The sequence below is a fragment of the Molossus molossus genome, unplaced genomic scaffold, assembly GCF_014108415.1.
Source record: "Molossus molossus isolate mMolMol1 unplaced genomic scaffold, mMolMol1.p scaffold_m16_p_6, whole genome shotgun sequence".
In the NCBI taxonomy this organism is placed as follows: Eukaryota; Metazoa; Chordata; class Mammalia; order Chiroptera; family Molossidae; genus Molossus; species Molossus molossus.
In genome coordinates this window covers 21,738,636-21,766,572 of record NW_023425399.1, presented here as the reverse complement: position 1 = coordinate 21,766,572, position 27,937 = coordinate 21,738,636, and the positions used below count along the sequence as shown (strand labels likewise).

At 39.2% G+C, this 27,937-nt stretch overlaps 1 protein-coding gene across 2 annotated transcripts in view; it reads left to right on the top strand.

The window, feature by feature from the left end:
- Positions 1-27,937, top strand: part of CBFA2T2 (CBFA2/RUNX1 partner transcriptional co-repressor 2) — a 175,643-nt gene that overhangs the window by 111,047 nt on the left and 36,659 nt on the right. For both annotated transcript variants that reach the window (XM_036244872.1, XM_036244871.1), the window contains exons 2-3: positions 13,314-13,457; positions 20,191-20,432. In XM_036244872.1, coding sequence (XP_036100765.1) covers positions 13,340-13,457; positions 20,191-20,432 — 360 coding nt within the window. In that variant the 5' untranslated portion in view covers positions 13,314-13,339. The remainder of the gene's footprint in view (positions 1-13,313; positions 13,458-20,190; positions 20,433-27,937) is intronic.

The window sequence follows — 27,937 nt, the reverse complement described above, 5'->3', positions numbered from 1 at the left end:
TTTGGGCTGAATTGTGTTCCCTAAAAATAATGTGTTTAAGTCCTAATACCCCAGTACCTCAGAATGTGACTGAATTTGGAGATAGGGTCTTTAATGCAGTAATTAAGTTAAAATGAGGTCATTAGGGTGGGTCAGTATGACTGGTATCTCTTATGAGAAGAGGAAATTTGGACATAGATATGTATGAAGACATAGGGAGAAGACAGCAACCCATAAGCTAACGTAAGAGGCCTCAGAAGAAACCAGTCATGTCAACACCTCAGATTTCTAGCTTCCAGAATTTTGAGAAAATAAATTTCTATTATTTAAGCCACCCAGTCTGTGATACTTTGGTTTGGCACCTCTAGCAAACTAATAAAAATATTTTCACAAAAAGTATATTTTAAAAGTATTCTAGTTTATGAAAGTAACACTTTTTGTTTGTTTTTTAGAGGACAGTTTTGTATTTATCTTCAGATAGAGTAGGAGGGAGAGGGGCAGGGGGAAGAGAGAGAGAGAAACATCGATGTGAGAGAGACACTGAATGGTTGCCGCCCACACAACCCCAACCAGGGCCAGGGACAAACTGCAACCAAGGTACGTGCCCTTAGCAGGAACTGAACCCGGGACTCTCTGGTCTGCAAGCTGATGCTCTAAACGCTGAGCCAAACTGGCCAGGACAGCATTTTCTTTTTTTAAAAGCAAATGTCTTTCGAAAGTAACACTTAACCTTGTTTCTTTTCCTGTCCTTCTTTCCTCTTATTCATACTTTCCTTGTGAGTGGAATTGTCCTAAAAGGGCTTTGATAGATGGACATGGGTAGCTGAGCCTGGCTGTCTAGAATTGGGAACTGAAAGCATCAGCAGAGAAATGCAAAGCAAAACATTTTGTGGAACAGTATGAACAAATTGCAGAATGTGAGAAATAGTGAGAATTAGGGGTTTGTAAACATGTTATAAGTCTTGAACTTTACAACTAATCTAAAGAAACCAATTACTAGCTTGAAGAAAGATTCTGAATAGGCTATTAAAGGATGAACAAATATGCAGTGTATAATACTAGATATTCTTTTGTTGTTAACCCTCATGGATTTTTTCTATTGATTTATTTTATTATTATTATTTTTTAATCCTTACTCAAGGACATTTTTCCATTGATTTTTAGATAGAGTAGAAGGCAGGGTGAGCAAGAGAGAGAGTAACCTCAATGTGAGAGAGATACATTGAGTGGTTGCCTCCCTCATGACCCTGACCAGAGCCAGGGATCAAACCCAGGACCCTTCAGTTCGAGGACTGATGCTCTAACTGCTGAGCCAAACTGGCCAAGGAGCTACTAGCAGTTCTTATTCAACACTGAAAATGGAGTAAAAGTCAATAGGAAAAAAATCAGCAGGCATAGTTCATTTAAGTTGTTTTTGAAACATCACATCTATTTCTTTCAACCTCTCATAGCCAGAATTTTCTTATTTTTAAATTGATAACTTTCAATTCTTGACCAGGCTATTCTTTTCAACACCAGACTTCTGAATTTATCAACTGGAAACATCCTCTTGGTTATCTCAGAGGTATCATGAAAGCAGTATGTTCATTATATATATATAGGACTCATCATCTCTCCCCTCCAACATTCTCTAGTTGCTTCTATCTTGGTCAGTAGTTCCAGATGTTACCCTGATTTATCTACCATATCTCATCAGTCAACAAATCCTATTCTAATTCTATCCTGTTCTAACTAAATATCTTTGAAATGCAATCCCCCTTTAAAATTTTTTTTCTTTATTGATTTTAGAGAGGAAGGGAGAGGGGGAGAGGGAGGGAGGGGGGAGGGGGAGAGAGAGAGAGAGAGAGAGAGAGAGAGAGAAACAAACAATGATGAGAGAGAACATTGATTGATTGGCCATCTTCTGCATGCTCCCCACTGGGGATCGGGCCCACAACCCAGGCATGTGTCCTGACCGGGAATCGAACTGATGACCTCTTGGTGCATGGGTCGATGCTCAGCCCCTTTTTTCATTCCTATTGATACTCCTTTCTCAGGCCACAATCATCTCTCACTATAACAACCTTATCAGTAGCCTCTGTCTGCACTGTGATCTTACCATTTTCCCAGTTGCAGCCAGTGATCTATTCTTATGAAATGTTTCAAGCCTACAAAATAAGAAAAAAAATCACAGTATAACACTCATGGTACCCACTTTTAGCTTTTCATATTTCAATGTTTGGTCTAATATTTTGCTTCAGAGCTTTTATTTTATTTTATTATTATTTTTAATCCTCACCCGAGGACTTTTTATTTTATTTTTTTCATTTATCTTCAGATAGAGCAGGAGGGAGAGAGGGAGGAAGAGGAGAGAGAGAAACATTGTTGTGAGAGAGACATATTGAGTGGTTGCCACCCACACAACCCCAGCGCAGGTGGGGACATACTGCTCTTAGCGGGAACCGTACCCAGGACTCTCTGGTTCACAGGCCGACACTCTAACCACTGAACCAAACCAGCTGGGGCTTATTTTATTTTTTTATTTTTATTCTACTTTATTGGTTTCACTGATTCGGGTGTACTGTGAGTTGTTGGCAAACATATGGCAGGGTGAGGACAAGTGTTGGGGAGTGAAAGGTTGCTTTGGATGGAAGGAACAACTTTGATGGTGGATCTTACACTCTTTGTTTCAGATGTTATGGTTACCCCATCTCTAACAGGAGTCAGTAGACATTTAGGGGAACATTTCATTCCTGTTTTGTCAGAGTCCCAAAACAGCAATGCTTTGGGTACACATGAATGAGGTTGGAGCACTTGAGATACCAGAAATATCCATGGTCAGAGAAATGTACACTTGTGGTATACAACGGCACAATAGTCATGTTCATCTGCAGGATCAGGGGTTATATGATATATTCAATGCTAGTCAAACTCAGGGCAGTGGCAACTGCCTGGGACAGGTGTTCCTGTGAGTTCAGTGAGGTAAGAGTCACATGGGGTAGCCTTGGGTTCCGCCAGAGGGAGGGCATACTGGTTTGGAACTGTGTGGAGAGACTTGGGAGCTTGGAGAGCTGGGGCAGCAGTGGGAGTTTCTTTAAGTCCTCACCCAAGGACATGCTGAGAGAGAGGGAGAAAGAGAGAAACATCAATCAGTTGCCTTCTATATGTCCCCTGACTCAGGATTGAACCCCTAACCCAGGTATGTGCCCTGACCAGGAATTGAACCAGCAACCTTTCAGTGCACAGGGCAATGCTCAACTAACTGAGCAATTCCAGCTGGGCTTATTACTTTGCTTTTAAAAAACTATTTCACTAAAATCATATATATATATATATATTTATTCCTTATCTATTGTCTTGTTGCTGGACGTTTAACATGTTATTCTACTACATTTTAGTATTTGCTCTTCAAGTTACATGAAAAATATTGTTGCCATGTAATAAGAATTGAATTGAAATTATACATTAAAATGAAGAGAAAATATTGGTGATAGTGAGTTTTCCCATCCATAATTATGATCTTGGTAATTGTCTCCTTTTATGACTCTTAAAAAAGATTTTTTAATGTGTTTTTATTGATTTTTTTTTAAAGGGTAGAGAGAGAGAGAAACATTGATATGAGAGAGAAACATTGTTCAGCTGCCTGCTTTATCACACACACACACACACACACACACACACACACACACGAGCGAGCCCAAAACTTGGGCATGTGCCCTGACCAGGAATCAAACTGCGACCTCTCAGTCCATGGGATGACACTCAGTCCACTGAGCTACACTGGCCGGGCTCCTTTTATATCTTTCAGTCCATTTACATTATGTTTTTCTTTGGTCTTACATATCTTGTGTTAGGTTTATTCCTAGGTGATTTATAATTTTTGTTGTATGTTTATATCTTTTTGTAATTAGTGCATGTTTGCTGGTATATAGGAATGCAATAATTTTTTCTGTTTTTTTAGATAGAGTGGAAGGGAGAGACACATTGGTTGGTTACCTTCCATACCAACTCAAGGCCTTTGCTCCACAGGCCGACACTCTAACCACTGAGCAAACTGTCCAGGGCTACAATTAATTTTTAAAAGATTGGACTTTTATCTAGGAACCTTGTTGTTGAACCTACATATTAATTATTTTGGTTTTCTATATAGAAAGTCATTTGGTGTATAGAAAAGGATAATTTTATTTCTTCCTTTTTGGTTCTTTTTAACTGTCTTGCTGTTCTAGATTGACTTTTAAGTAAATGTTGAGTTAGAAGCATTGATACTGGACATCTTTTTCTTCTTTCTGTGTTGAAAGGCAGTGCTTGTAGTATTACACCAATAAGTGTGACATTTTATGAGATTTTGGGAGAGACCCTTTATCAAGTTAAGGAATTGATCTTCTGTTTCTGTAATTATTGAGGTGATTATGGTATTTTAATCTGTTAATATAGTGAATTTTTCTAATGTTAAATTATCTTTGCTTTCTTGGATAAACTCGATTGTGATAAAAACACATTGCTGAATTTTGCTATTTTTTTCTCAGCTTTATTGTGGCATAATTTATATATAATAAAAATCACCTATTTTATGTATACAGTTTGACTTTTAGTTGTTGTATATAGTTGTGTTAGTACATTGCAATGAAGATATAGAAGAGTTCCATCACCGTAAAAAGATTTATTATGCCCTCAATATTGCCCCTTCGTAATCAGTTTTTTCCCATCAGTCCCAAGCCGCCACTGATCTGGGTTTTGTCACTAATTTTTGTCTTGTCTGAAGTTTTATATAAATAGGATAATGCAGTATGTAGCTTGTTGTGTGTCTGGCATCTTTCACTTAGCCTAATGCTTTTGACATTCATCCGTGTTGTTGGATATATATCAAGTAGTGTGTTCCTTTTTGTTTATGTCTTATAATTTGTGTTTCTTTGATGACTTAAGTATGTCAGGCATCTTTTTTTTTTATCCTCACTGGAGGGCATGTTTGCACTTATCTTCAGATAGAGCAGGAGGTAGAGAGCGAGGAAGAGAGAGAGAGAAACATCGATGTGAGAGAAACACATCAGGTGGTTGCTACCCACAGGAGCCCAACAGGGGCCAGGGACAAACTGCAACCGAGGTATGTGTCCTTAGCGGGAACCAAAGTGGGATAGAGAGAGAGAAACATCTGTGTGAGAGAGACACATTGATTAGTTGCCTCTCGCATGACCTCAACCTGGTCTGGGGATGAACAGCAACCGAGGTATGTGCCCTTGACTAGAATCGAACCCGCAACTCTTTGGTCTGTGGGATAATGCTGTAACTGCTGAGTCAAACCAGCCAGGGGAAGAATTGTATTTCTTAAGTCTTTTTACTCATTCTTAAAATTGGGTTGTTATTATTGACTTGTTAGAATTATGTCTTGGATCAGATGGCACTGGTAGAAGACAGAAAAGAGGAATGACTAAATTATCATAATAATGAAGCAAGTGATTCTTCACAGGTATGCTAACCATCTTTGGCATTCTCTTAGGTCTGTTTGATTTTTGGAAGAAAATCAGATAGCCTCATCTTTGCTACTCCTCACCTCTGACTTCATGTTGTCAGTATTCTGTCTTTACATAATGCTGTCTTTAAATATTTTTTTCCTGTTTTGTATGTTATGTTCTTGCTGGTCAATAAGTAAAGGTCTCTTTATATCCAGTCTTAAGAAAATTTAAAAAAGTGTTATTCAGGTGAACCATTTTATGGGCATAGAAATAAAGTAAAAATTAGACATTTGAATTTTTTCAGGTTTTAAATCAGCCATAGCAGGGGTTGGTAAACTGTGGCCCACTACCTATTTTTGTAAATAAAGTTTTATTGGAACACAGCCAAGTCATTTGTTTGTCTGGAGCCAATGTACCCACTCCACACTGGTGTGCCGCAAGAATTTTTAAAAGATGCAATACCAGGCCCTGGCCAGTTTTGGTCAGTGGTTAGAGCATTAGCCCTCGCACCAAAGAGTCACAAGTTTGATTCTAGTCAAGGGTATGTATCTCGGTTGTGGTTTGGTCCTGGCCCTAGTTGGGGTCCTGTGGAAGACAACCCATCATTGTTTCTCTCTCACATTGATTTCTCTTTCTCTCTCTCTCTCTCTCTCTCTCTCTCTCTCTCTCTCTCTCTCTCCCTCTCCCACCCTCCCCTCCCGCTCTATCTGAAGATAAATGGAAAGATGTCCTCCGTGAGGATTTCAAACAAACAAACAAAAAAGCAATACTTGACTATTTAATCAGGGGCACTGACCTCTTTTCCCTTAGATTGTCAAGTTTAAAAAAATGACAACACCGAACACAATAATAGCTGCCCACTGTAATGAATTGAAATTACACCTTTTTTTTTTGTCAGATAGGCAAAAAATACATTTTGGGTGTGCTGCAGAATTTTAGTAATTAGCTTATTTGTGCCATGAGATGAAAAAGGTTGAAAATTGCTGATCTAGAGTATGCTGCAACAGTAGAGTTATATAGTTGTGAGAGACCATATGTTCCTCAATGCTAAAAATATTTACTGTCTTGCTCTTTGCAGAAAAAGTTTGCTGATCCTTGAGTCATAGGGATATACTAGATAAAATAATTTTCCAAAGTACTAATAATTGTGGAATGGAAAAAAAATTTGTAATTTGTATTGTTAGTATACAGCAAATCATTAATTTATTTTAATTGAGCTCTGCCTTTAAGGTTCCTTGTAAAATATCTTCTGGTAATTTCTCTACTTGAGCCCTTACGCCTCAACATTTGTTGAATGATAAATGATCTGTCATTGTAAACAGCTATTCCTGGTTGTCTCTGCACACGGAGCCTACCTATTAAAAAGTTGGATGTGTTCTTAGGTTTGTAACAGAGCTACAAGGATGAGAAATGTGTGCTTTGCCCATAATCAGTTTAGCCAGCCTTATAAGCCCTTATGTAAGTGCAACAATAATTTTGATGCTCTTTCTTCTATCTTTAGTAGATTACAATTGTCGATGTTGGAAATGCTTCTCATCTGTTGGAAATGCTTCTCATCTGTAGTTACTCCTTCAAAACATTTACCTACTCTTGGCAATGGTTAAAGAGAGACTGTAGTCAAGGAGATTTTTTTTCTTGATTATTCTCTTGGTTCTGATCCCAACTTGAGGTGCACTATTTAAATTATTTCTACTTTTCTCCTTATGTGCTGCCTGGGAAGCCCATGTTAGCCTTCCCAGTAAATTACTTAATGGATTGTAAAGATTTCTATGGAGTTCATAGAGAATAACATTTCTCCTTTATTTTCTTAATACTTTGTACACAGTTGACTATATCTGGCTTTCCCATAACTCAGTCCTGTCTTCTTTTACCTATTTCCTCAAATCTGGCAAATACAGGGCAATCAGTAGCATGACATCTAGAGAGCCTCAAAATTCACCTGTGATCGGAAACAATCCAGTTATCTATCATTAGGTGACTGAGTAAATAAACTATGGTACATCCACACAATGAAATATCATGCACATGGACAACAGTGTGGGGATTGTGGGGGCACAGGGAGGTAGGTAGAGGTGGAAGAGGGCGTAGAAGGGGTAAATGGTGATGGAAAAATTAAAAAAAAAGAAATATGCATTCTTTTTTAAGGTTATAGAATTAAGAATTTTAGCACATATTGTAAAATTATAAAACAAAACAAGAAAAACAACAAACCAAGGAGCAGTATAATTTGTATATGGTATAAGTTAATTGCCTGTTGGTCTGTTGCTGTGTAACAATCCATGTTAAAACTTAATGGCCTATGCCCTGGCCGGTTTGGCTCAACGGTTAGAGCGTCGGCCTGCGGTCCAGAGAGACCCGGGTTCGGTTCCTGCTAAGGGCACGTATCTCGGTTGCAGTTTGTCCTTGGCCCTGGTTGGTCGTGTGGGTGGCAGCCACTTGATGTGTCCCTTTCACATTGATGTTTCTCTCTCCCTCCTACTCTATCTGGACAAAAAATGGAAAAATGTCCTCGGGTGAGGAAAAAAAACCCCAAAAACTTTATGGCCTAAAACAATGAGCTAGCTATTTATTTATTCATTTATTTATTTATTTATTTATTGCTTGTGAGTCAGACATTTCTGCTCTTGGTTGTGCTCAGTCTTTCATATGACTGCAGTCAGCTAGCTGCAGATCAGACTTATTAGGTTAGGCTCTCACATGTTAAAGAATCAGCTGGCTTTAGTTGGTACAGCCCATCTCTGCTCTATGTAGTCTCATCACCCAGCAGACTAGTCTGGATTTGCTTTAATGTCAGGATCAGGGTTCCAAGAGAGGCTTAGAACTGGCACTCTGTCACTTCCATCACATTACACTGGTCAAAGGGCCTGGCCAGAATTAGATAGGGAAATAGACCCCACTTCCTGATTTATTGCAAAAGGTGTTGCTATAGCGAGGCCATTATTGGGAGCATTCAGTTTAATATAATTATGCTGCCCTTGTATAATTGGGGGTTGGGGAGGATAAGAATTTATGTTTGCACTTGCTCATTTCTACCGAGAAACAATTGAAGGATACACAAGAAACCATTTAAAATGGTGGGCTGTGTAGGGATATGGGCAAGAAATGTTTCTTATTGATTTTTCAACCCTTTAAATGTATGCTTTATTATATATATATTTAAATCATCTGCCTTTGGCCTCTGCCTATAAAGATAATTCTATTTAAAACTTTCCAATTGTTTTTTAGTGAGCAGTCTAATTTGTTTTAAAGAAATGTGGTTTTCCTTGATCAGGATTCTGTAATATGCATCTGAAAGACCTGTATTCAGCTCATTTTTCTCAGTAATTATAATCAGCAGCACTTGACTGTATCTTCTATCCAAAACTCAGCATTGATAAACATTTTCATGGCCAAATTAAATTATTAATTTGTATAGATTCTTAATTTGATTCAAGTAGACTTTTTTTAATCTGACCCTCCCCCCCCCACATAATTTGCATTTTTAGTCTCATATTTATATCTCTTTTTATTCTTAGTCATCCTCAAAGTAATTTTTTAAAACTTTAAAAGAAAAAGTTTATTGTAATGATGTGTAAATGCTTTCATTTGTGGGCAGTTTATCACATAGGATTCTTCTCATATAGCACTTGTCTAGGATGTTTTTATGTTCATCATTACTTTCTGTTAGAGCTACAGAATACTTCTACTCTTTTTCTTTCAAATATGTTTTTATTGATTTTTAGAGAGAGAGCGAGAGAGTGATAGAAACATCAATGAGAGAGAAACATCTGTTGGCTGCCTCCTGCACACCCACTACTACTGGGGGGTCAACCTGAAACCTGGTCATGTGTCCTGACCAGGAATCAAACGGGCGACCTCTCGGTGCATGGGTTGATGCTCAACCACTGAGCTACACCAGTTGGGCTTTACTCTTTAGTTTTATGTCTGAGTCTTCAAATTTCTTTTTTTATTGAATTCATTGGGGTGACATTGGTTCAAAAAATTATAGGTTTCAGGTGTGCAATTCTATAATGGGTTGTGGGATCGAGCCCTGTCCAGGAATCGAACTGCGACCTCTCAGTCCATGCGATGATGCTCCCATCCGCTGAGCCACACCAGCTGGGCTGATCTTTGTGTTTTCTAATCATAATTACTGTGTATTTCATGCCTTCCTTATACTTAACACTAATCTAAGCATTATCTCTAATCCTTAAATCTTTCCTGCCAGGTAGGTCTTATTATCTCTCATTTTACATATGTTGAAAATAAGGACCAAAAAGATGAAATGATTTGATAAAAATTCATGTAGGCAGTTAGTAACAGAATGAGGATTCACACCAAATCTCAGTCTCTGTAGTCATGCTTTTTCTACTAGACAATGTTATTTCTTGAAACATGAGGAGTAACACTAGTGTTGCAGGTTTGTAAGTAGTGTCCTGAATAAGAGATGGGTAGTTTTAATCTGTTAACACTACTCTGGGGGCTAAGTTTTGCCCAGTATCTTTTACTTGGTCTGTTATTCAGTGTTCCACAGTTGGGCTGCACTGAGTTTTTCGTTCTGCCAAGTGCTGAATGTTAAAACACATCTCACTGCTAAGCCCTCCTCAGGCCTTTGGCGCCCTTGCTGTAAAGGCAGGTGGTCTGAAGAAAGGCTCCCTCTAGGTTTTTGCACACCATACACAACACATAATAGTGCGAGACAACTGTCAGTTCCTTCCTTCCCTTCTCTCCACTGCGCCTCCCCCCGCCACCCCCCTCCCCCATCTTCCAGAAAGCTGGGCCCCAGATGGAAGCGCTGGAAACGTGTCAACTATTCTCTGAAGGGCATTGAGAAAATACTGTCAAGAAGAAAAAGGCAAGCGCAACAGCTCATTAGTCCACTAATCAGACAGGATGACCATCAATTTACAAAGAAAATGTCCTGGACAGAGAGGGGGAAGGCTAGCAGAATGTTGCCCACATGGCTCTTGGAGAGCTGCACATTTTTGTCAGGGAATTTGCAGTTTAGGGGCATTGCTCCCCTGATTGACTTTCTATATATATTATATTTCTTCCTCAAAATGTGGCAAACTGAAGCATTAAAAATAATATTTGGGACCCTGGCCAGTTTGGCTCCATGGTTAGAGCATTGGCCTATGGACCAAAGAGTTTCAGGTTTGATTCCTGGTCAAGGGCATATAACTTGGTTTCAGGTTCCATCCCTGACCCTGACGGGGTCGTCAGGAGGCAACCAGTTGATGTGACCCTCTCACGTCAGTGTTTTTCTCTCTCTCTCTCTCTCTCTCTCTCTCTCTCTCCTTCTTCCCTCCCTCCCTCCCACTCTATATAAAAAAATAAATCAATGGAAAAACATCCTCTAGTGAGGATTATATATAATATATGGGGATATTTTCCTCATTAGACCAATTTCATGGATGTGAGAAGATGTGCCATTTGCCAGTGTCATGAATATTCTTGTATGTATTGTGTTTATAAGTAACTGTGATCCCATAGAAAGAAATCTTTGATTTAACATTCTAATTTGAACCTTTGGTGTCCATTTCTTGTACTTTACATTGAATTTATTGGAAAATAAATGCATGGTACTTATGTGTAAAGCTTAGAATTACTGAGAGGCAAGTAGCTCAATTTAAAAGTGATTTTGGCCCTGGCCAGTTTGGCTCAGCGGTTAGAGCGTCGACCTGCGGTCCTGAGAGACCCGGGTTCGGTTTCCGCTAAGGGCGCGTACCTCGGCTGCAGTTTGTCCCCGGCCCTGGTTGGTCATGCGGGTGGCAGCCACATGATGTGTTTCTTTCACATCGATGTTTCTCTCTCTTCTGTCTGTTCCTCTCTCTCCCTCCCACTCTACCTGAACAAAAAAATGGGAAAATGTCCTCGGGTGAGGATAAAAATAAATAAATAAATAAAAATAAAAGTGATTTTGGTAGCCCTGGCCAGTTTGGCTCAGTAGTGAGAGTGTCAGCCAGCAGACCAATGAGTTGTGGGTTCGATTCCAGTCAAGGGCAGGTACCTCGGTTGTGGTTCCCACCCTGGCCCTGGTCCAGGTTGTGCGGGAGGCACCAATTGATGTGTCTCTCTCACATCAGTGTTTCTCTTTCTCTCTCTCCCTCTCACGCTGTCTGATGATAAAGAGAAAATTATCCTCAGATGAGGATTAAAAATAATAATAATAACAATAATAATAATAAATAAAATAAAGGTGAATATGGTGCCCCTGGCCCTATTATTAACCAAGTATATAACAAGTTCCCTTTAATGGAGTCAAATAACTTTGAAGATAATAGAATATTACTCCTCTGTATCAAGTCTTATTTATATTAGCTCAGACCTAATTCTTACATCAAGTGTGATCTGTCAAATTTCTCTTTCTGGAATTTGTTGCTATCTAGTGTTATCCAACACTGCTTATGAATTATCCCCATAGGTGAAGTACCTGTGCTTAGTTTAGAATCATCTCTACTTTTCATCCTTTTGAACAAATGTTATAAGTGACATTTATATACCTGATGTTAAAGATGTTGAACTCACCCCTTTTTTTCCTTAGAGCAGTTGATATGTATAAAAATTTAGTACTTCATCATTCATAGTAATTTATATATGACTGATTATATTTGTTTCTATGCTTTGCACTTGACACCTACTGATCAAGATAGTTCCACATTAGCTTTTAACCCCCTACTCATTTCATTCATTTATAAATAGAAGTTAAGAAAGAATGTGGTTGCAATAAGCAGAATTTCTAACCTGGTTTCTTTCTTTCTCAGCCACTATCCTCACTGTTAACTTTCTGGTCTCGTCAATACTTGACCTTGCTGCCTTGTTAGTTTTCTAGGATTGCTGTAACAAAGTTCTACAAACTGGGTGGCTTAAAACAATAATGTTCTCCCTGGCTGGTTTGGCTTAGTGGTTAGAGCATTGGCCCGCAGACCCAAACTGTTGGGTTTGATTCCCAGTTAAGGGCACGTACCTGGGTTGCAGGTTCTATCCCCAGTCCCCGTCAGGGTTGTGCAGGAGGCAACCAATCTATGTGGCACATTGATGTTTCTCTCTCCTCTCTCTTCCTCCTTCCCTCCCTTTCTTCCACTCTATCTAAAAACCAGTGGACAGCCCTGGCCAGTTTGGCTCAGCGGTTAGAGCGTCGGCCTGCGGTCCGGAGAGACCCGGGTTCGGTTCCCGCTACACGTACTTCGGTTGCAGTTTGTCCCCGGCCCTGGTTGGTTGTGCGGGTGGCAGCCACTCGATGTGTCCCTTCACGTCGATGTTTCTCCCTCTCTCTCCCTCCCATTCTATCTGTACAAAAAATGGAAAAATATCCTCGGTGAGGATTAAAAAAAAAAAAAAAAAAGTAAAAACCAGTGGACATATATCCTCGAGAGAGAATTAACAACAAAAAAAGACAACAGTCTTCTCTCACACTTTAGGGGGCCAGTGGTCCAAAATCAAGGTTTCAGCAGGGCCGATTCCTTCTTGGGGCCTCAGAGGAAGAATTTATTTCATACCTCTCTTCCTAGCTTCCAGTGCTTGATGATGATTCTTGCCATTCCTTGGCTTGTAGATACATCATTCCAATCTCTGCCTCCATCATCACACTGCTTCCTTTCTGTGTGACTGTGTCTGTCTTCACATAATTTATCCTTTGTGTATATGTCTCTTTAACTTTAAAGCCCCCCAGATAATCCAGGATGTGTTCCTCCTCTTAAGATCCTTAACTACTACATTTTCAAAGAGGTTTTCCAAATAAGGAAACATTTACAGTTCAAGGAATTAAGAGGTAGATGATATCTTTCTGGGGGCTACTATTCAGCCTATTAATCTAAACATTTTCTTCTCATTCCTCTAGGAAAATATGTTAGTGTTTCAAATGATTGTCGCTATTTTTATTATTTTATAGGAAAATCTGACCTCCATTTCTTTTATTCTCCACAGTTGGTCCTGAGAAAAGGGTACCAGCAATGCCTGGATCGCCTGTGGAAGTAAAGATACAGTCAAGATCCTCACCTCCCACCATGCCACCCCTCCCACCAATAAATCCTGGAGGACCCAGGCCAGTGTCATTTACTCCTACAGCATGTGAGACCTTTTAATTACTTGGGTTTGTGGTTGAGAGTGACATTTGTATCTAGGTGGCTGGCTGCCATTAAGCCTCCTGCATATACTATTCACAAGATTTTGAAAATGGGTATTAAAAGATATATATGTGTATATATACATATATATATATATATCACAACTGTATATCTGGTTATTTCTCTTATAAATTGCTTTTGCTCTCTGAAAATAGTACTTAGTTAATTTGGGCATTTGGAAATTTACTTTTTATTTATTTATTTTTTTTTTTAATTTTTTTTTATTTTTTGTTTGTTTTCATCCTTACCCGAGGACATTTTTCCAGTTTTTGTTCAGATGGAGTGGGAGGGAGAGAGAGAGAGAAACATTGACGTGAAAGGGACACATCGAGTGGCTGCCTCCCACACGACCCAAGCAGGGCCAGGGACAAACTACAACTGAGGAACGTGCCCTTTAGCGGAACCGAACCCGGGTCTCTCTGGACCTCAGACCGACACTCTAACTGCTCAGCCAAACTGGCCAGGGCCACATTTGGAAATTTAGTAGTCCCAGTATTTTTTTCATATTCTATGGTAAGTAACTATTTTAATTTCTTTGGCTCTAAACTACTGAATTAAAATTATCATATTGATTTATAGGAATTAAAGTAAGGTTTTTTTTGTTTTTTGCTTTCTTTTTTTTCCCCTCATTCGGGACATTTTTGCATCTTCAGATAGATCAAGCGGGAGAGAGGAAGGAAGAGAGAGAGAGAGAAACATCGATGTGAGAGAGACACATTGAGTGGCTCCCACCCACACGAAACCAACCGGGGCTGAGGACAAACTACAATAGAGGTACATGCCCTTAGTGGGAACCAAACCCAGGACTCTCTGGTCCATGGGCCAATGCTCTAACTGCTGAGCCAAACTGGCCAGGGCAAAAGTAAGTTTCATAAAGTTATCGAATTATTTCTAAACGTTTTCCAGGACTGTCACGGTAAGTCATTTCACACACAAAAAAAGAGAGTAATTATTGTATTAGTTTGCTATGGCTGCCATAACAAAATACCATAAACAACAGAAATTTATTTTTTTTAAGTTCTAGAGGATAGCCTTTACTGGTTTGACTTTTACTCCATATTCAGTGTTGAATAAGAATAGCACTCCTGCCCTGGCCAGTTTGTCTCAGCAGTTAGAGCATCGGCCCACGGACCAGAGAGTCCTAGATTCAGTTCCCACTGGGGGCACGTACCTCGGTTGCAGTTTGTCCCTGGCCCCAGTTGGGGTTGTGTGGGTGGCGGCCAGTCGATGTGTCTCTTTCACATCGATGTTTCTTTCTCTCTCTCTCTTCCCCCCTCTCTCCTTCCTGCTCTATCTGAGGATAAATGCAAGTAATGTCCTCATGTGAGGATAAAAGAAAAAAAGAATAGCAGTCCTTGCCCAGCCAGTGTGACTCAGTGGTTGAGCATCAACCCATGCACCAAGAGGTTACCAGTTCGATTCCTGGTCAGGGCACATGCCAAGGTTGTGGGCCAAATCACCAGTAGGGGACATGCAGGAGGCAGCCAATCGATGTTCTTTCTCATCGATGTTTCTCTCTCTCTTTCCCTTCCTCTAAAATCAATAAAGAAAAAAAATTTTTTTTAAAAGAAGAATAGCAGTCCTCGAACTGAAAGGTTGTGGGTTCAATTCACGGTCAAGGGCACTTGCTTGGGTTGCAGGTTTGATTCCCAGCCACAGTCAGGGTTGTATGGGAGGCAACCAACCAATGTGTCTCTATCACATCAATGTTTCTCTTTCTCTCCTTCCCTTCCTCCCATTCTTTCTTTAAAATTCAATGGAAAAATATTCTCAGGTGAGGATTAAAAAAAAACAAGTTTTAGAGCATAGACATCCAAGGTCAAGGTATCAGCAGGTTTGATTTTTTTTTTTTTCCTGAGTCCTCTGTCCTTGGCTTGCAAAAGCCACCTCCTTGCTATATCCTCCCACATCCTTGCCTCTGTGTCAATCCATTCATGTTGTCCATTTCTTTTCTTATAAGGACAACAATCATAATGGGTTTGGGACTACCCACATAACCTCAAATATAGTCACATTCTGAGATACTGAGGGCTTTGAACTTCAGCATGGGACTTTATGGGGAACACAGTTCAGTTCATAAGAAATATATTAGCTAATAAATAAAGCGTTCAACTTGACTAGTCTTCAAGGAAATGCAAACTAAAACCCAGTGAAATACCATATACACCCACAAGAATGTTCAAAATGAAAAAAAATTACCAAGTTTTGGTGAGTGTGGAGCAATCTGAACAGTCATACATTGTTTAAGTATGAGAAAATTGTTTGGCAATATCTTCTAAAGCTGAATTTCTACAAATTCTATAACTCAGCAATGTTAGTCCTACATACATATTAAAACAAAAACAAAACTAAAAAATCCTCTATTTAAAACCTAAAACCTAGATACACACACATGTCTAGATTTTAATTTTGAGTTCTGCCTTTCCATGCCCATGCTACCTCCAGCTCATACTTTGCCTCATAAAGCAGAAGAAAATTGCTATTTGTATAGTGCACCCATAACATGTGAGAGCATTGTACTAGGTGCTGTATGCATTTTCTTATTTAATCATGTGCACACTATTTCTGCTCAAACATTTATGTTTCCTTTTTCTTTTTTTAATTTTAGCTCTTTTTATTTTTTAATTTTATTTTTGTTACAGATGTTTCTCCTTTTTTATCCCATTGATACCTCCTCCCCATTCCCCCCGCCCCATCCCTGGCTTTGTTGTCCATGTCCATTGGTTATGTGTACATGCATATAAGTTCTGTGGTTTATCTCTTCCCACCTCCCACCACCCCCTCTTCTGAGGGTTGTCAGTCTGTACCCTACTTCCGTGTTTCTGGGTCTACCCCATTCCTCAGACTGTTATATTCATTATATTCCATATATAAGTGAGATCATGTGGTATTTGTCTTTTTCTGCTTGGCTTGTTTCACTTAGGATAATACTTTCCAGGTCCCTCCATGTCATCTCAAAGGATAAGAGATCTTTCTTTCTTAAAGCTGCATAGTACTCCATTGTATATATGTACCACAGCTTCTTTATCCATTCATGTACTGATGGACATTTGGGCTGTTTCCAGATCTTAGCTATTGTATATAGTGCTGCTATGAACATGGGGGTACATGTATTCTTTCTGATTGGTGTTTCAGGCTTCTTAGGGTATATTCCTAGAAGCGGTATCACTGGGTTAAATGGAAGTTCAGTGTTTAATTTTTTGAGGTAACACTATATTGTTTTCCATAGTGGTTGCACCAGTCTGCATTCCCACCAGCAGTGCACTAGAGTCCCCTTTTCTCCACACCCTCGCCAACACTTGTTTGATGATTTGTTGATGGTGGCAACATGTATGTTTTCTGTGTTAATCATTATTATTATTATTTTTATCCTCACCCAAGGACATTGTTCCATTTTTTGTTCAGATAGACTGGGGGAGAGAGAGAGAGAGAGAGAAAGAGGGAAAGAAAACATCGACGTGAAAGGGACACATCGAGTGGCTGCCACCCACACAACCCAACCAGGGCTGGGGACAAACTGCAACCAAGGTACGTGCCCTTAGCGGGAACCTACCCTGGGTCTCTTTGGACTGCAGGTCGACACTCTAACCACTGAGCCAAACCGGCCAGGGCTGTGTTAATTATTTTTAAAGACAAGAGAAGACAGTCTAATATGTACAGCTGTAATAGAAGGTTTAATTTTTATTTTCCCAAACATTTGAAATTGAGTGAGTGGTTAACTGCAGCAGTCTGAGCCAGAGTGAAAGACATGCCTTTTGATGTCTTTTTTTCCCTTTGTTTTCTGTCTCAAAGTTATACATCCTTAGATATAAGTACTGTCTTGAAGTGAAACAGATTTAAACCCAGGCTATCATTCATATTTCAAAATACAGACAACTGGGATATGTATATATAAATTTGGACCTTTTTTCCTCAATATTTGACTACTTGAAAGTGGATATGTTTTATTTCAGAAAATGTAATCATATGCTTTCACTAAAGAGCTTGTTTTGTCATCAGGGTGGCTAAAAGCACAATAATGTATTATTTTAATGGGCTGCTTCAAAAGAGGGCAGCTCTCCAGTGGCAATTGACCTTTCTGTGAACACAAAGAAATTGCAGACCACTGCAACTAATTTTCTGGATTGCTGAGGCTGAGTGTTGAGCTTTCTTTTCAGTAGCTCTAGTGATCTTTTTAATGGAAGACACAAAAGAGGGAGCACCTTTTTATCCTTAACCTGTTAGTCTTTTAAGCAGTGAGTTAGTTATCTTCAGCAACATTTTCCTGAACACTTAATATTGCTAGCCAGTGAACAAAACTAATGTATATACAGTACACACTGTTTATAAAACTTAGCTAATTTTAGTATACACACACATGTAAGAGTGTTCATCAAGAAGTGTGTAATCTATTAAGGCATTGCAAATAAGTATAATTTGTTAATGGAAGCATATATAGCACAAAGAAGTATTACTACACTAAATTTCCTAGGATTTACCTTAAGGTGGATCAGCAAAGTCTCAAGGAATTCTTTTTAATACAGGTGTTATCTGAGCTATGTAGAATGAAGAGGAATTTACAGATCAAATTTGAATACAGGTCAGTCAAGAAGTAGGAATAGAGATGGTCAACTACAACTGCTTGCAGGAAGAAGGGAAGTGGAAGGGTTTTCATGATTAACGAGTTGTCATTAGGCAAAATATAAGTATATGGCAGTTTTCTAAGTTAGGTAAAAATTAAATGATTAGGTTTTTTAAATTTGGCTTAAGTCTTGCCTTAAGTTTTTTCTTATGTTTTTAGACACGGTTTTATCTTCTTAGATGATCAAGCCTGGGTATGAGTAAGTGAAAATCTATTGGCCCTTCGGCACTAGGTAATTTTTTACTGTTCGGTAAAAAAGGAGATTTTTTTACTTAACACTGCCTAGAATTTAGCCCTGGGATTATTCTCCAAATTAAAACTAGTGAAAAGTGACTAAGAACAATGTGAAAACAGAAAAGCTGCCCTGGCTGGATTGGCTCAGCAGTTAGAGTGTTGGCCTGTGGACCATAGAGTCTCAGATTTGATTCTGGTTAAGTGCATGTACCTTGGTTGCAGTTCTGTCCTCAGCCCTAGTCGGGGTTGTGCAATAGACAACCGATTGATATTTCTCCCTCTCTCTCTCTCTCCCTCCCTCCCTCCCTCACACAGTATCTGAAGATAAATGGAAAAAGATCCTTGAGTGAGGATTTTTTTTTTTTTTTTAAGTCCTCACCCGAGGACATTTTTTGATATTTTGTTCAGATAGAGTGGGAGGGAGAGAGAGAGAGAGAAACATCGATGTGAAAGGGACCCATCGAGTGGTTGCCACCCACACGACCCAACCAGGGCCGGGGACAAACTGCAACAGAGGTACGCACCCTTAGCGGGAACCGAACCCGGGTCTCTCCGGACCGCAGGTCGACGCTCTAACCGCTGAGCCAAACTGGCCAGGGCGGGTGAGGATTTTTTAAATAATAAAATAGAAAAACTGAAACTAAGCACATGTATTATTATTTAAGCAGAAATTTAGAATGGGAGTGTCCTGTGTAGTATCTAAAAAAAAATACTTTATTGAATGGCCAAGAATTTGGTAGTATTAATCTAGTACTGTCAAGACAGAAAAACCGACTCTGATAGGCATGAATATTTCGTATGATCAAAGAGATATATACCTTACTGCAGGAACATATCATTAAACCTATAGCCTAGAAAAAACATTTGTCATAGTAACACAACTGTTTTCTGGTGTGTTTTGTTCACATGCGACATTCTAATTGACTGCCTTAGCTTCTTTTTTTTCTTTCTTTCTTTTTTTCTTAATTTTTGTTATCCTCACCCGAGGACATTTTTTGTTCAGATAGAGAGGTAGGGAGAGAGAGGAAGAGAGAGAGAGAGAAACAACGATGTGAAAGGGACACATCGAGTGGCTGCCATCTGCACAACCCAACCAGAGCCGGGGATAAACTGCAACCGAGGTACGTGCTCTTAGCGGGAACCAAACCCGGGTCTCACTGGACCGCAGGTCGATGCTCTAACCGCTGAGCCAAATCGACCAGGGCTGCCTTAGCTTCTTTAGGACCCTAAGATTGGGAAGATGTGATGTAAAAGATGGGTATGAATGTCCATTCATTGGAAATAAGTATTCTCCCAAACTCATCTCATGCAATAACTAACTATTGCAGGAAGTCTTCAAACTACCTATACTTGCCCATGGCATCTGTGGAGTTAGATGTCCCTTCTTTCTGCTCTAGTAGTACTCTACTCTTCTGTTTTAACATTTCTGTGTTACTGTTACCTTTTTTTTAATCTTCACCCAACGATATTTTTGCATTGATCTTCAGAAAGAGTGGGAAGGGGTGGGGGGTTGGGGGGTAAAGAGAGAGAAACATCAATGCATGAGAGACACACTGACTGGCTGTCTCCCGCATGTGCCTAATGGAACCTGCGACTCTTTTGCCACTCCAACTGCTGAGCCAAACCAGCCAGGGTGCTGTTACCATTTTTTACCTGACAGACTGTCTCACTTATATAACAGTCTTGTTGGACAGAAACTGTCTCGTGTACTCTTAACATGTGCGTTACAAAATTGAAGTAAATAAATGAAGGAGAATGCAAACAAGAAGAATGTATCAAAGATCCTTCTGTTTTGCACTGAATCTTTCATTTTTGCTTTTAGTAAGCAATGGCACCAACCATTCTCCTCCTACCCTGAATGGTGCCCCATCACCACCTCAGAGATTCAGCAATGGTCCTGCCTCTTCCACATCATCTGCACTAACAAATCAACAATTGCCCGCCACTTGTGGTGCTCGACAGCTCAGCAAATTGAAACGCTTCCTCACCACTCTGCAACAGTTTGGCAATGACATCTCACCTGAAATTGGGGAGAAGGTTCGGACTCTTGTTCTTGCACTGGTGGTAAGTACAGCATCACTGTCAACAATTGCCTGAGTATATGGCTCAGAACTAAAGCCAGCAGAAAAGTTGTATATGTTTCTGCTCACTGCCAAACCTGTAGCAATGTGTCAAAATCTACAGACTAGACTAGTTATTAATATAACTTGTGTAAAACTGTTGATTTGTGGATTTCAATTATGTATAAAAATGTTTATCAAAGAAACAAATCAATAATGTTAACTAATATGTAGATTCTTATGCTGTAGATTTAAATCCATTAAGGAGCTTTGGTTTTTTTTGCTTTCAATTATGTTTTATTTTTATTAATTTATTTATTTAATTGTTGAAAGTATTACAGATGTCCCTCTTTTTTCCCCATTGACCCCCTGCTTCCTGCTCCCACCCTCTTCCTGCCTTTTCCAGTCTACTGTCCGTGTTGACTGGTTGTGCATGTATGCATGTAAGTTTTTTGTGTTATCTCTTCCCTCCCCTTCCACCCCCCATCCCTCTGAGGTTGGTCAGTCTGTTCCCTACTTCCATGATTCTGGATCTGTTTTGGTCAACAGCTTTCTTTGTTCATTATGTTCCACAAATAGGTGAGATCATGTGGTACTTGTCTTTCTCTGACGAGCTTATTTCACTTAGCATAATACTCTCCATGTCCTTACATGTTGTCTTAAAGGGTAAGAGATCTCTCTTTCTTACAGCTGCATCGTATTCCATTCTGTAAATCCACTCATCTATTGATGGGCATCTGGGCTGTTTCCAGATCTTAGCTATTGTAAATAGCGCTGCTATGAACATAGGAGTACATATATTCCTTCTGATTGGTGTTTCAGGCTTCTTAGGATATATTCCAAAAAGTGGGATCACTGGGTCAAATGGCAGTTTCATTTTTAATTTTTTGAGGAAACTCCATATTGTTTTCCACAGTGGCTGTACCAGTCTGCATTCCCACCAGCAGTGTGCTAGAGTCCCATTTTCTCCACACCCTTGCCAGCATTGGTTGTTTGAGGATTTGCTGATGACTGCCATTCTGGCAGGTGTGAGGTGATATCTCATATTTTAATTTGCATCTCTCTGATGGTTAGAAATGATGAGAATTTTTTCATGTCTCCTGGCCTTCTGTGTGTCCTGTATGGAGAAGTGTCTATTCAGGTCTTCCACCTATTTTTAATTGGATTATCTTCCTTTTGTTGAGTTGTGTCATTAAGCATCTTTGAATATGTCTTTAAAATTGAGTTTCAGCAGACCACTGAGGTTCAACCAAATTAATGCCAAGCTTTGTTACTTAACATATTCAGTGCCTGGTGCATTGTTTCCAAGCCAGAGAGAAAGAAAAAATAACAAGTTTAATTTTCAGAAGAATAATTTGTAAAATTATGTTTCACAATCTAAATAAAGAATAGTGAAGGGATTATGTTCTTCAGCTCTTCATGCAAATATAATTTCTTTGGAGTTTTTAAGGTACACACAATTTTTCGTTCTATACTGACTGAGCATGATGAACCCATGGTATAAGAGAGTGATTTTTCTGACAATGACAGCTGGATAGAGTTTAACTCTCAAAGTATATAAGGGAAGCTCTGCCAATTCCCAATGTTTGTAAATCGAATTCAAGATTTATTTCCAGTAAAAGCACCCCATGCTCCTATATGTGGCAAAGATGAACCACAGTATTAAATTTTCATGTTGTAGTTTTCAGATTGTTATCAGGGACCCCTGGGATTCACTTAGACTGTTAGAAAGTCCAGGAGATAAAAATTATTTTCATAATCATACTAAGATGTTACTACACAGGACACTCCCATTCTAAATTTCTACCTTTCACTCTTATTCTCTCATGAGTATATGATGGAATTTTCTAGAGGCTGTGTGATAATAGGATGTTGCAACAGATTAAATGCAGAAGCATCTTGAAGAACCCAGCTGTATTTTATTAAGCTATATATGAAAGAGATTTGTAAAACTATAACAACAGTGCTATTCTTCTCACTAGTTTTTTTTTTTTTTGGAAAATATAGTTGTTTTTAAATGGATTAATAATAACATTTTTCAAATTCTCAGTTTTTATTTCTGATTTGGTTGATGATCGAATGAGGAAACCCAAATAAATTTCGAGGGGTTTTGAAACTAAAAAGTTTAAGAACTGCTACCTTATATGATTTTTGGTCTAGTGTAGAAAAAACAACTTTCGTTCTAGGAAATATGGAATAAACGATTAATCATTTGGGATTCAATCTCTGTTGTTTAATATAGCTATAGGTTGTTTATTTTCATTGCTGTGTGTTTTATTGTAGGAATATACCACAATTTATACTTTTTATACCCCAATTTTCTGAGATTCGCTAGAAGAATTCCCAGGACCTGGCACATAGTCATGTTCACAACTAAGATTTATTACAGAGGCATAATAAGGATACACAGCTGGATCATAAAGGAGAGAGATGCATTTGGAATGTGCAGGCCTCCTATGATTGGTCACACTGTGCTCACTCTTGCCCCAGCAGTGAAAATGCAGCAACATGTGTGCAATGTTTCTGCCCAGGGAAGTGTGTTAGAGACACAATGCCCAAGGTTGTTACTGTGGTCTGGGCACATAGACGCTCTTTGCCTAGCACTTAGCGAATTCTAGACTCCCAGAAGGAGACCAGTGTTCAGTATAAACCATCTTGTTTGCAGAGACAGTCCAGGCATAGTGAACCACACTCAGCGGTTAGGGAAAGTTTTTTGTTGTTGTTTTGAAAAAATAAAAGTGTTTATCAGTCAAATATTACACTGTTATGGAAAAAAATCTTACTGGATTAAAACTAATAAAATTGGCCTTAAATGTCAAAATGAGTTTGAACATAATTGGAAGCAAACCAGACATCAGAATATTATGCCAGTTCCAGCAACATACTGCTTTAAGTAATCTATGCTTAAATATTATTTCAGTAGTAAAAGAAAAATAAATAAAAGGCCTTATTTGCCAAGGGAAAAAAAAAAGCATCATTTTATAGCCATGAAAGTAGATGTAGATATAGTCAACCGGCTCTTTTTTTTTTAATATGATTTTTATTTTTATTATTATTATTATTTTTTTTTTTTTTATCCTCACCTGAGGATATTTTTCCATTTTTTGTACAGATAGAGTGGGAGGGAGAGAGAGGAAGGGAGAGAGAGAGAGAGAGAAACATTGATGTGAAGGGACACATCGAGTGGCTGCCACCCGCACGACCAACCAGGGCCGGGGACAAACTGCAACCGAAGTACGTGCCCTTAGCGGGAACCGAACCCGGGTCTCTCCGGACCGCAGGCCGACGCTCTAACCGCTGAGCCAAACTGGCCAGGGCTATTTTTTTTTAGAGAGAGAGAGAGATAGAAACATCTATTGACTGCCTCCTGCATGCCCCCTACGGGGATTGAGACCGAAACTCAGGCATGTGCCCTGACTGGGAAACCAGGACTTCTCAGTCCATGAGATGATGCTCAGTTCACTGAGCCATACCGGCCAGGCTCAGTTGTCTCTTTTAAATGGCCATGCTTGGGTTAACTGTTTTTTATTTTTTTTAAATAGTTGATATCATTAGGAGGTGGTAAAATACACATAAAATTTACTATCTCAACCATTTTAACATGTATAATTCAGTGATGTTAAGTATATTCATTATTGTATAACTATCACCACTGTCTATCTCTTTTTTCTTACAAAACTAAAACCCTATGCCATTAAACAATTCCCCACTCCCTCTAACCTCCCCAGGCTCCTGTAAACCACCATTCTATTTGATTAATCTGAGTACCTCAGATAAGTGGAATCATATAGTATTTGTCCTTTCATGGCTGGCTTATTTCACTTTGCATAATGTCCTCAAGATTCATCTATGTATATGTTGTAGCATGTGTCATAATTTTCTACCTTTTTATGGCTGAATAATACTCCATTTTGTATATATACCACATCTTGACTATTCATTCATCCATTACCAGACACTTGAGGTACTTCCACCTTTTTAGTTAGGGGAACTTTTATATCAGTGTAGGACTGTTTATCAGCCAGCATTGTAGATAGCAGCCAATGGCTCAACCTTACAGACTTTTTTAAGGTTACTTGTTTCAGATCTGCTATTATTAGCTATTTTCTATACATGGGCTATTATACATGATATTGCTGTGAGCATTGCACCAGACAATGGAACCTGGATTCCATAGGATGCATACATACAAATTTAGTATATAAGGCCAGATGGTTTTCTCAAATGTTATACCAATTTATATTCTCATTAACATCAGTATCTTAGTCTGTTATAATAGATTTCTTTCTTTTTTTTTTTTTATCCTCACCCAAGGACATTTTTCCATTTTTTGTTTAGATAGAGTGGGAGGGAGGAAGGGAGGGAGGGAGGGAGGGAGGGAGGGAGAGAGAGAGAGAGAGAGAGAGAGAGAGAGAGAGAGAGAAAGAGAGAAAGAGAAACATCAACATGAAAGGGACACATCGAGTGGCTGCCACCCGTATAACCAAAACAGGGCCGGGACAAACTGCAACCGGGGTACATGCCCTTTAGCGGGAACCGAACCCCGGTCTCTGTGGACCATAGGCCGACGCTCTAACCGCTGAGCCAAACCAGCCAGGGCCTAATAGATTTCTGTAGGCTGAGTGAATTAGAAACACTTAACTCTCACAATTCTGGAGGCTGGTAAGTCCAAGATCTAGGTTCTGGCAGATTTGGTGTCTGATGAAAACCCATTTCCAGGTTCATAGATGGCTAACTTCTCACTGTATCCTTTTGCGGAAGGGGCAAGAGAGTTCTAAGGGATTCTCTTTTATAAGGGCACTGATGACCTAATCTCCTCCCAAAGACCCCACCTCCAAATACAGACACATTGGGGATTAGGTTTTAACGTACGAATTTTGAGTGGTCACAAACATTCAGTCTATAGCAATTGATATTAAAACTATATATTTGGAGATGTAGGAAAAAGGTTTGTAATACCCATTTATTATTTTTTTAAAAACACTTAGCAAATCAGTTATAGCAGGAACTTCCTTAATCTGATGACAATTATATATATAAACAAAAAACTGTAAGCAAGCCTCATGTTTTATGGTGAAATTTTGAAAGTCTTCCTTCTGGTATTAGGAACCAGATAAGGATGTCTTCTCTATTCAGCAATCCTGAACATTCTAGCAAATAAGATATAAGGATTGGAGTGAGATAATAAAACTGCCATATTCATATAGGTTAAATATTATCTTACGTGTGTTGCATTTGAACTTACCACTTAGTTCATTTTGTTTGTTTTGTTTTGCTACCAACCTGTTTTTCTAATTTGGAGGAAAATGAACATCTTAAGAAAAGTCTTATAAGTCTTCTAGTTATGAAAAGAATAGTAAAATTTTAGCAGGCATATGTAAGTGGAACAATTAGCTAATTCAGAAAAGGCCACGCAATTAGGAAACTGGAGTTTAGTTCACCTGTGTTTCTGGTGTGTAAGGTAAAATGCTGGTAGTCTCTAACTATACCAAGGAGCAAGCATCAGCACTTTCCACAGTGAGGTAAAGGGAAATGTTCTGTACTCCACCTACTTACTTGGAGAATACACATTCTGGAGGGTAGTTTGGCAATGTTCCAGATACTTTAAGTTAGACAGTTCCTTTGACTCACCAGTTTCTCTCCTTGAAATTCATCCTAACAAAATAATAATGTGCACCAAGATAATCAATTCAACATTATTTATAATGCCTGAGAATTGAAACCAGCTAAATGTTTTTTATAAAAGCCTAAGTTACAATACATCAGATTAATGGAATACGTAGTTATTAAATATCAAGTCTTGTTCAGATATACAACAGAAAGGGTTCTTCTTCCTATTTCTCCTGACAGAGCAAAAAATCTTGAACTTTATGTATAGAATAAAAATGACTCTGAAAGATGGAGAGAAGGCAGATTGACTGATGACCTTGGGACCCAAGGAAGTACATAGCAGTGAGTTTCCTATATTTTATGTTTTCGACATATATCCTATACTGTGGTCTGGAGAATCTAGTAACCTGGAAACACTTATGAGCACAGACACACAAAAATACCTCTTTCTAGCCAAATGAGTCTTACAACTTATTCAGAATACAATAGAAAATTAGATGTACAAGAACCAGGACCATTCACACTGAAATGAGAAGAGATACCCAACAGACAACTAAGCTGACACAGATGTTGGAATTATCTGGCAAGGATTTTAAAGCAGCCATCATAAAAATGCTTCAGTGAGCAGTTACCAACACAAATTGGGGGGGAGGGGTCTCCATAAAGAAATAAAAGATATAAAGAAGAACTAAATAGAAATTTTAGAACTGAAAATATAATAAAGCTAAAAACTCAGTGAAGGCCTCAACAATAGAAAGAAGTGGATAGAGAAAAGAGTCAGTGAACTTGAAGCTTGAACAATAGAAAAACTACTTAATCTGAACAATAGAGGGGAAAATGACTTTTAAAAAATGAACAGAACATCAGAGACTTGAAGAAGCATATAACAAGATACCTGAATCACAGTGAGAGAGGGTTTGAAAGAGTATGAAGCTGAAATTTCCCTGAATTTGAAAAAGGACCTAAACCTAAATATTTAAAAAAGCTGAGTATATTTCAAACAAAATACCCCACCTCTGTTCCCCCCTTTGCATCCCCTAGAAAACAGAGACAAAAAATCTTGACAGCAGCAAGAGAGAAATCTTAGGGGGAAATTCCAATAGCAGTGGATTGCTTTTCAATAACCAGGAGGCCAGAAGGTAGTGGCACATTTTTCAAGTGCTGAAAGAAAAGAACTATTAAGCCAGAATTTTATTTTTTTTTATCCTCACCCGAGGACATTTTTCCATTTTTTGCACAGATAGAGTGGGAGGGAGAGAGAGGAAGAGAGAGAGAGAGAGAGAGAAACATCGACGTGAAAGAGGCACATTGAGTGGCTGCCACCCGCACGACCAACCAGGGCCGGGGACAAACTGCAACCGCAGTACATGCCCTTAGCGGGAACCGAACCCGGGTCTCTCTGGACCACAGGCCGATGCTCTAACCGCTGAGCCAAACCGGCCAGGGCCAGAATTTTATTTTTATTTTTTTATCCTCACCTGAGGACATTTTTCCACTTTTTGCACAGATAGAGTAGGAGGGAGAGAGAGGAAGAGAGAGAGAGAGAGAGAAACATCGACGTGAAAGGGACACATCGAGTGGCTGCCACCCGCACGACCAGCCAGGGCCGGGGACAAACTGCAACCAAGGTACATGCCCTTAGCTGGAACCGAACCCGGGTCTCTCCGGACCGCAGGCCGATGCTCTAACCACTGAGCCAAACCGGCCAGGGCTTAAGCCAGAATTTTATATCTATCGAAAATATCATTCTGTAATGAAGGATGGAGTGGGTCAAAATATTCTCAGATGAAGTAAAGGAAGCCAGTTTGTCTCCAGCCAACCTACCCTAAAATAATAGCTAAAGGAAGTTACTGAAACAGAAAGAAAACAATAAAAGAAGGAATCTTTTTTTTTCCTGAC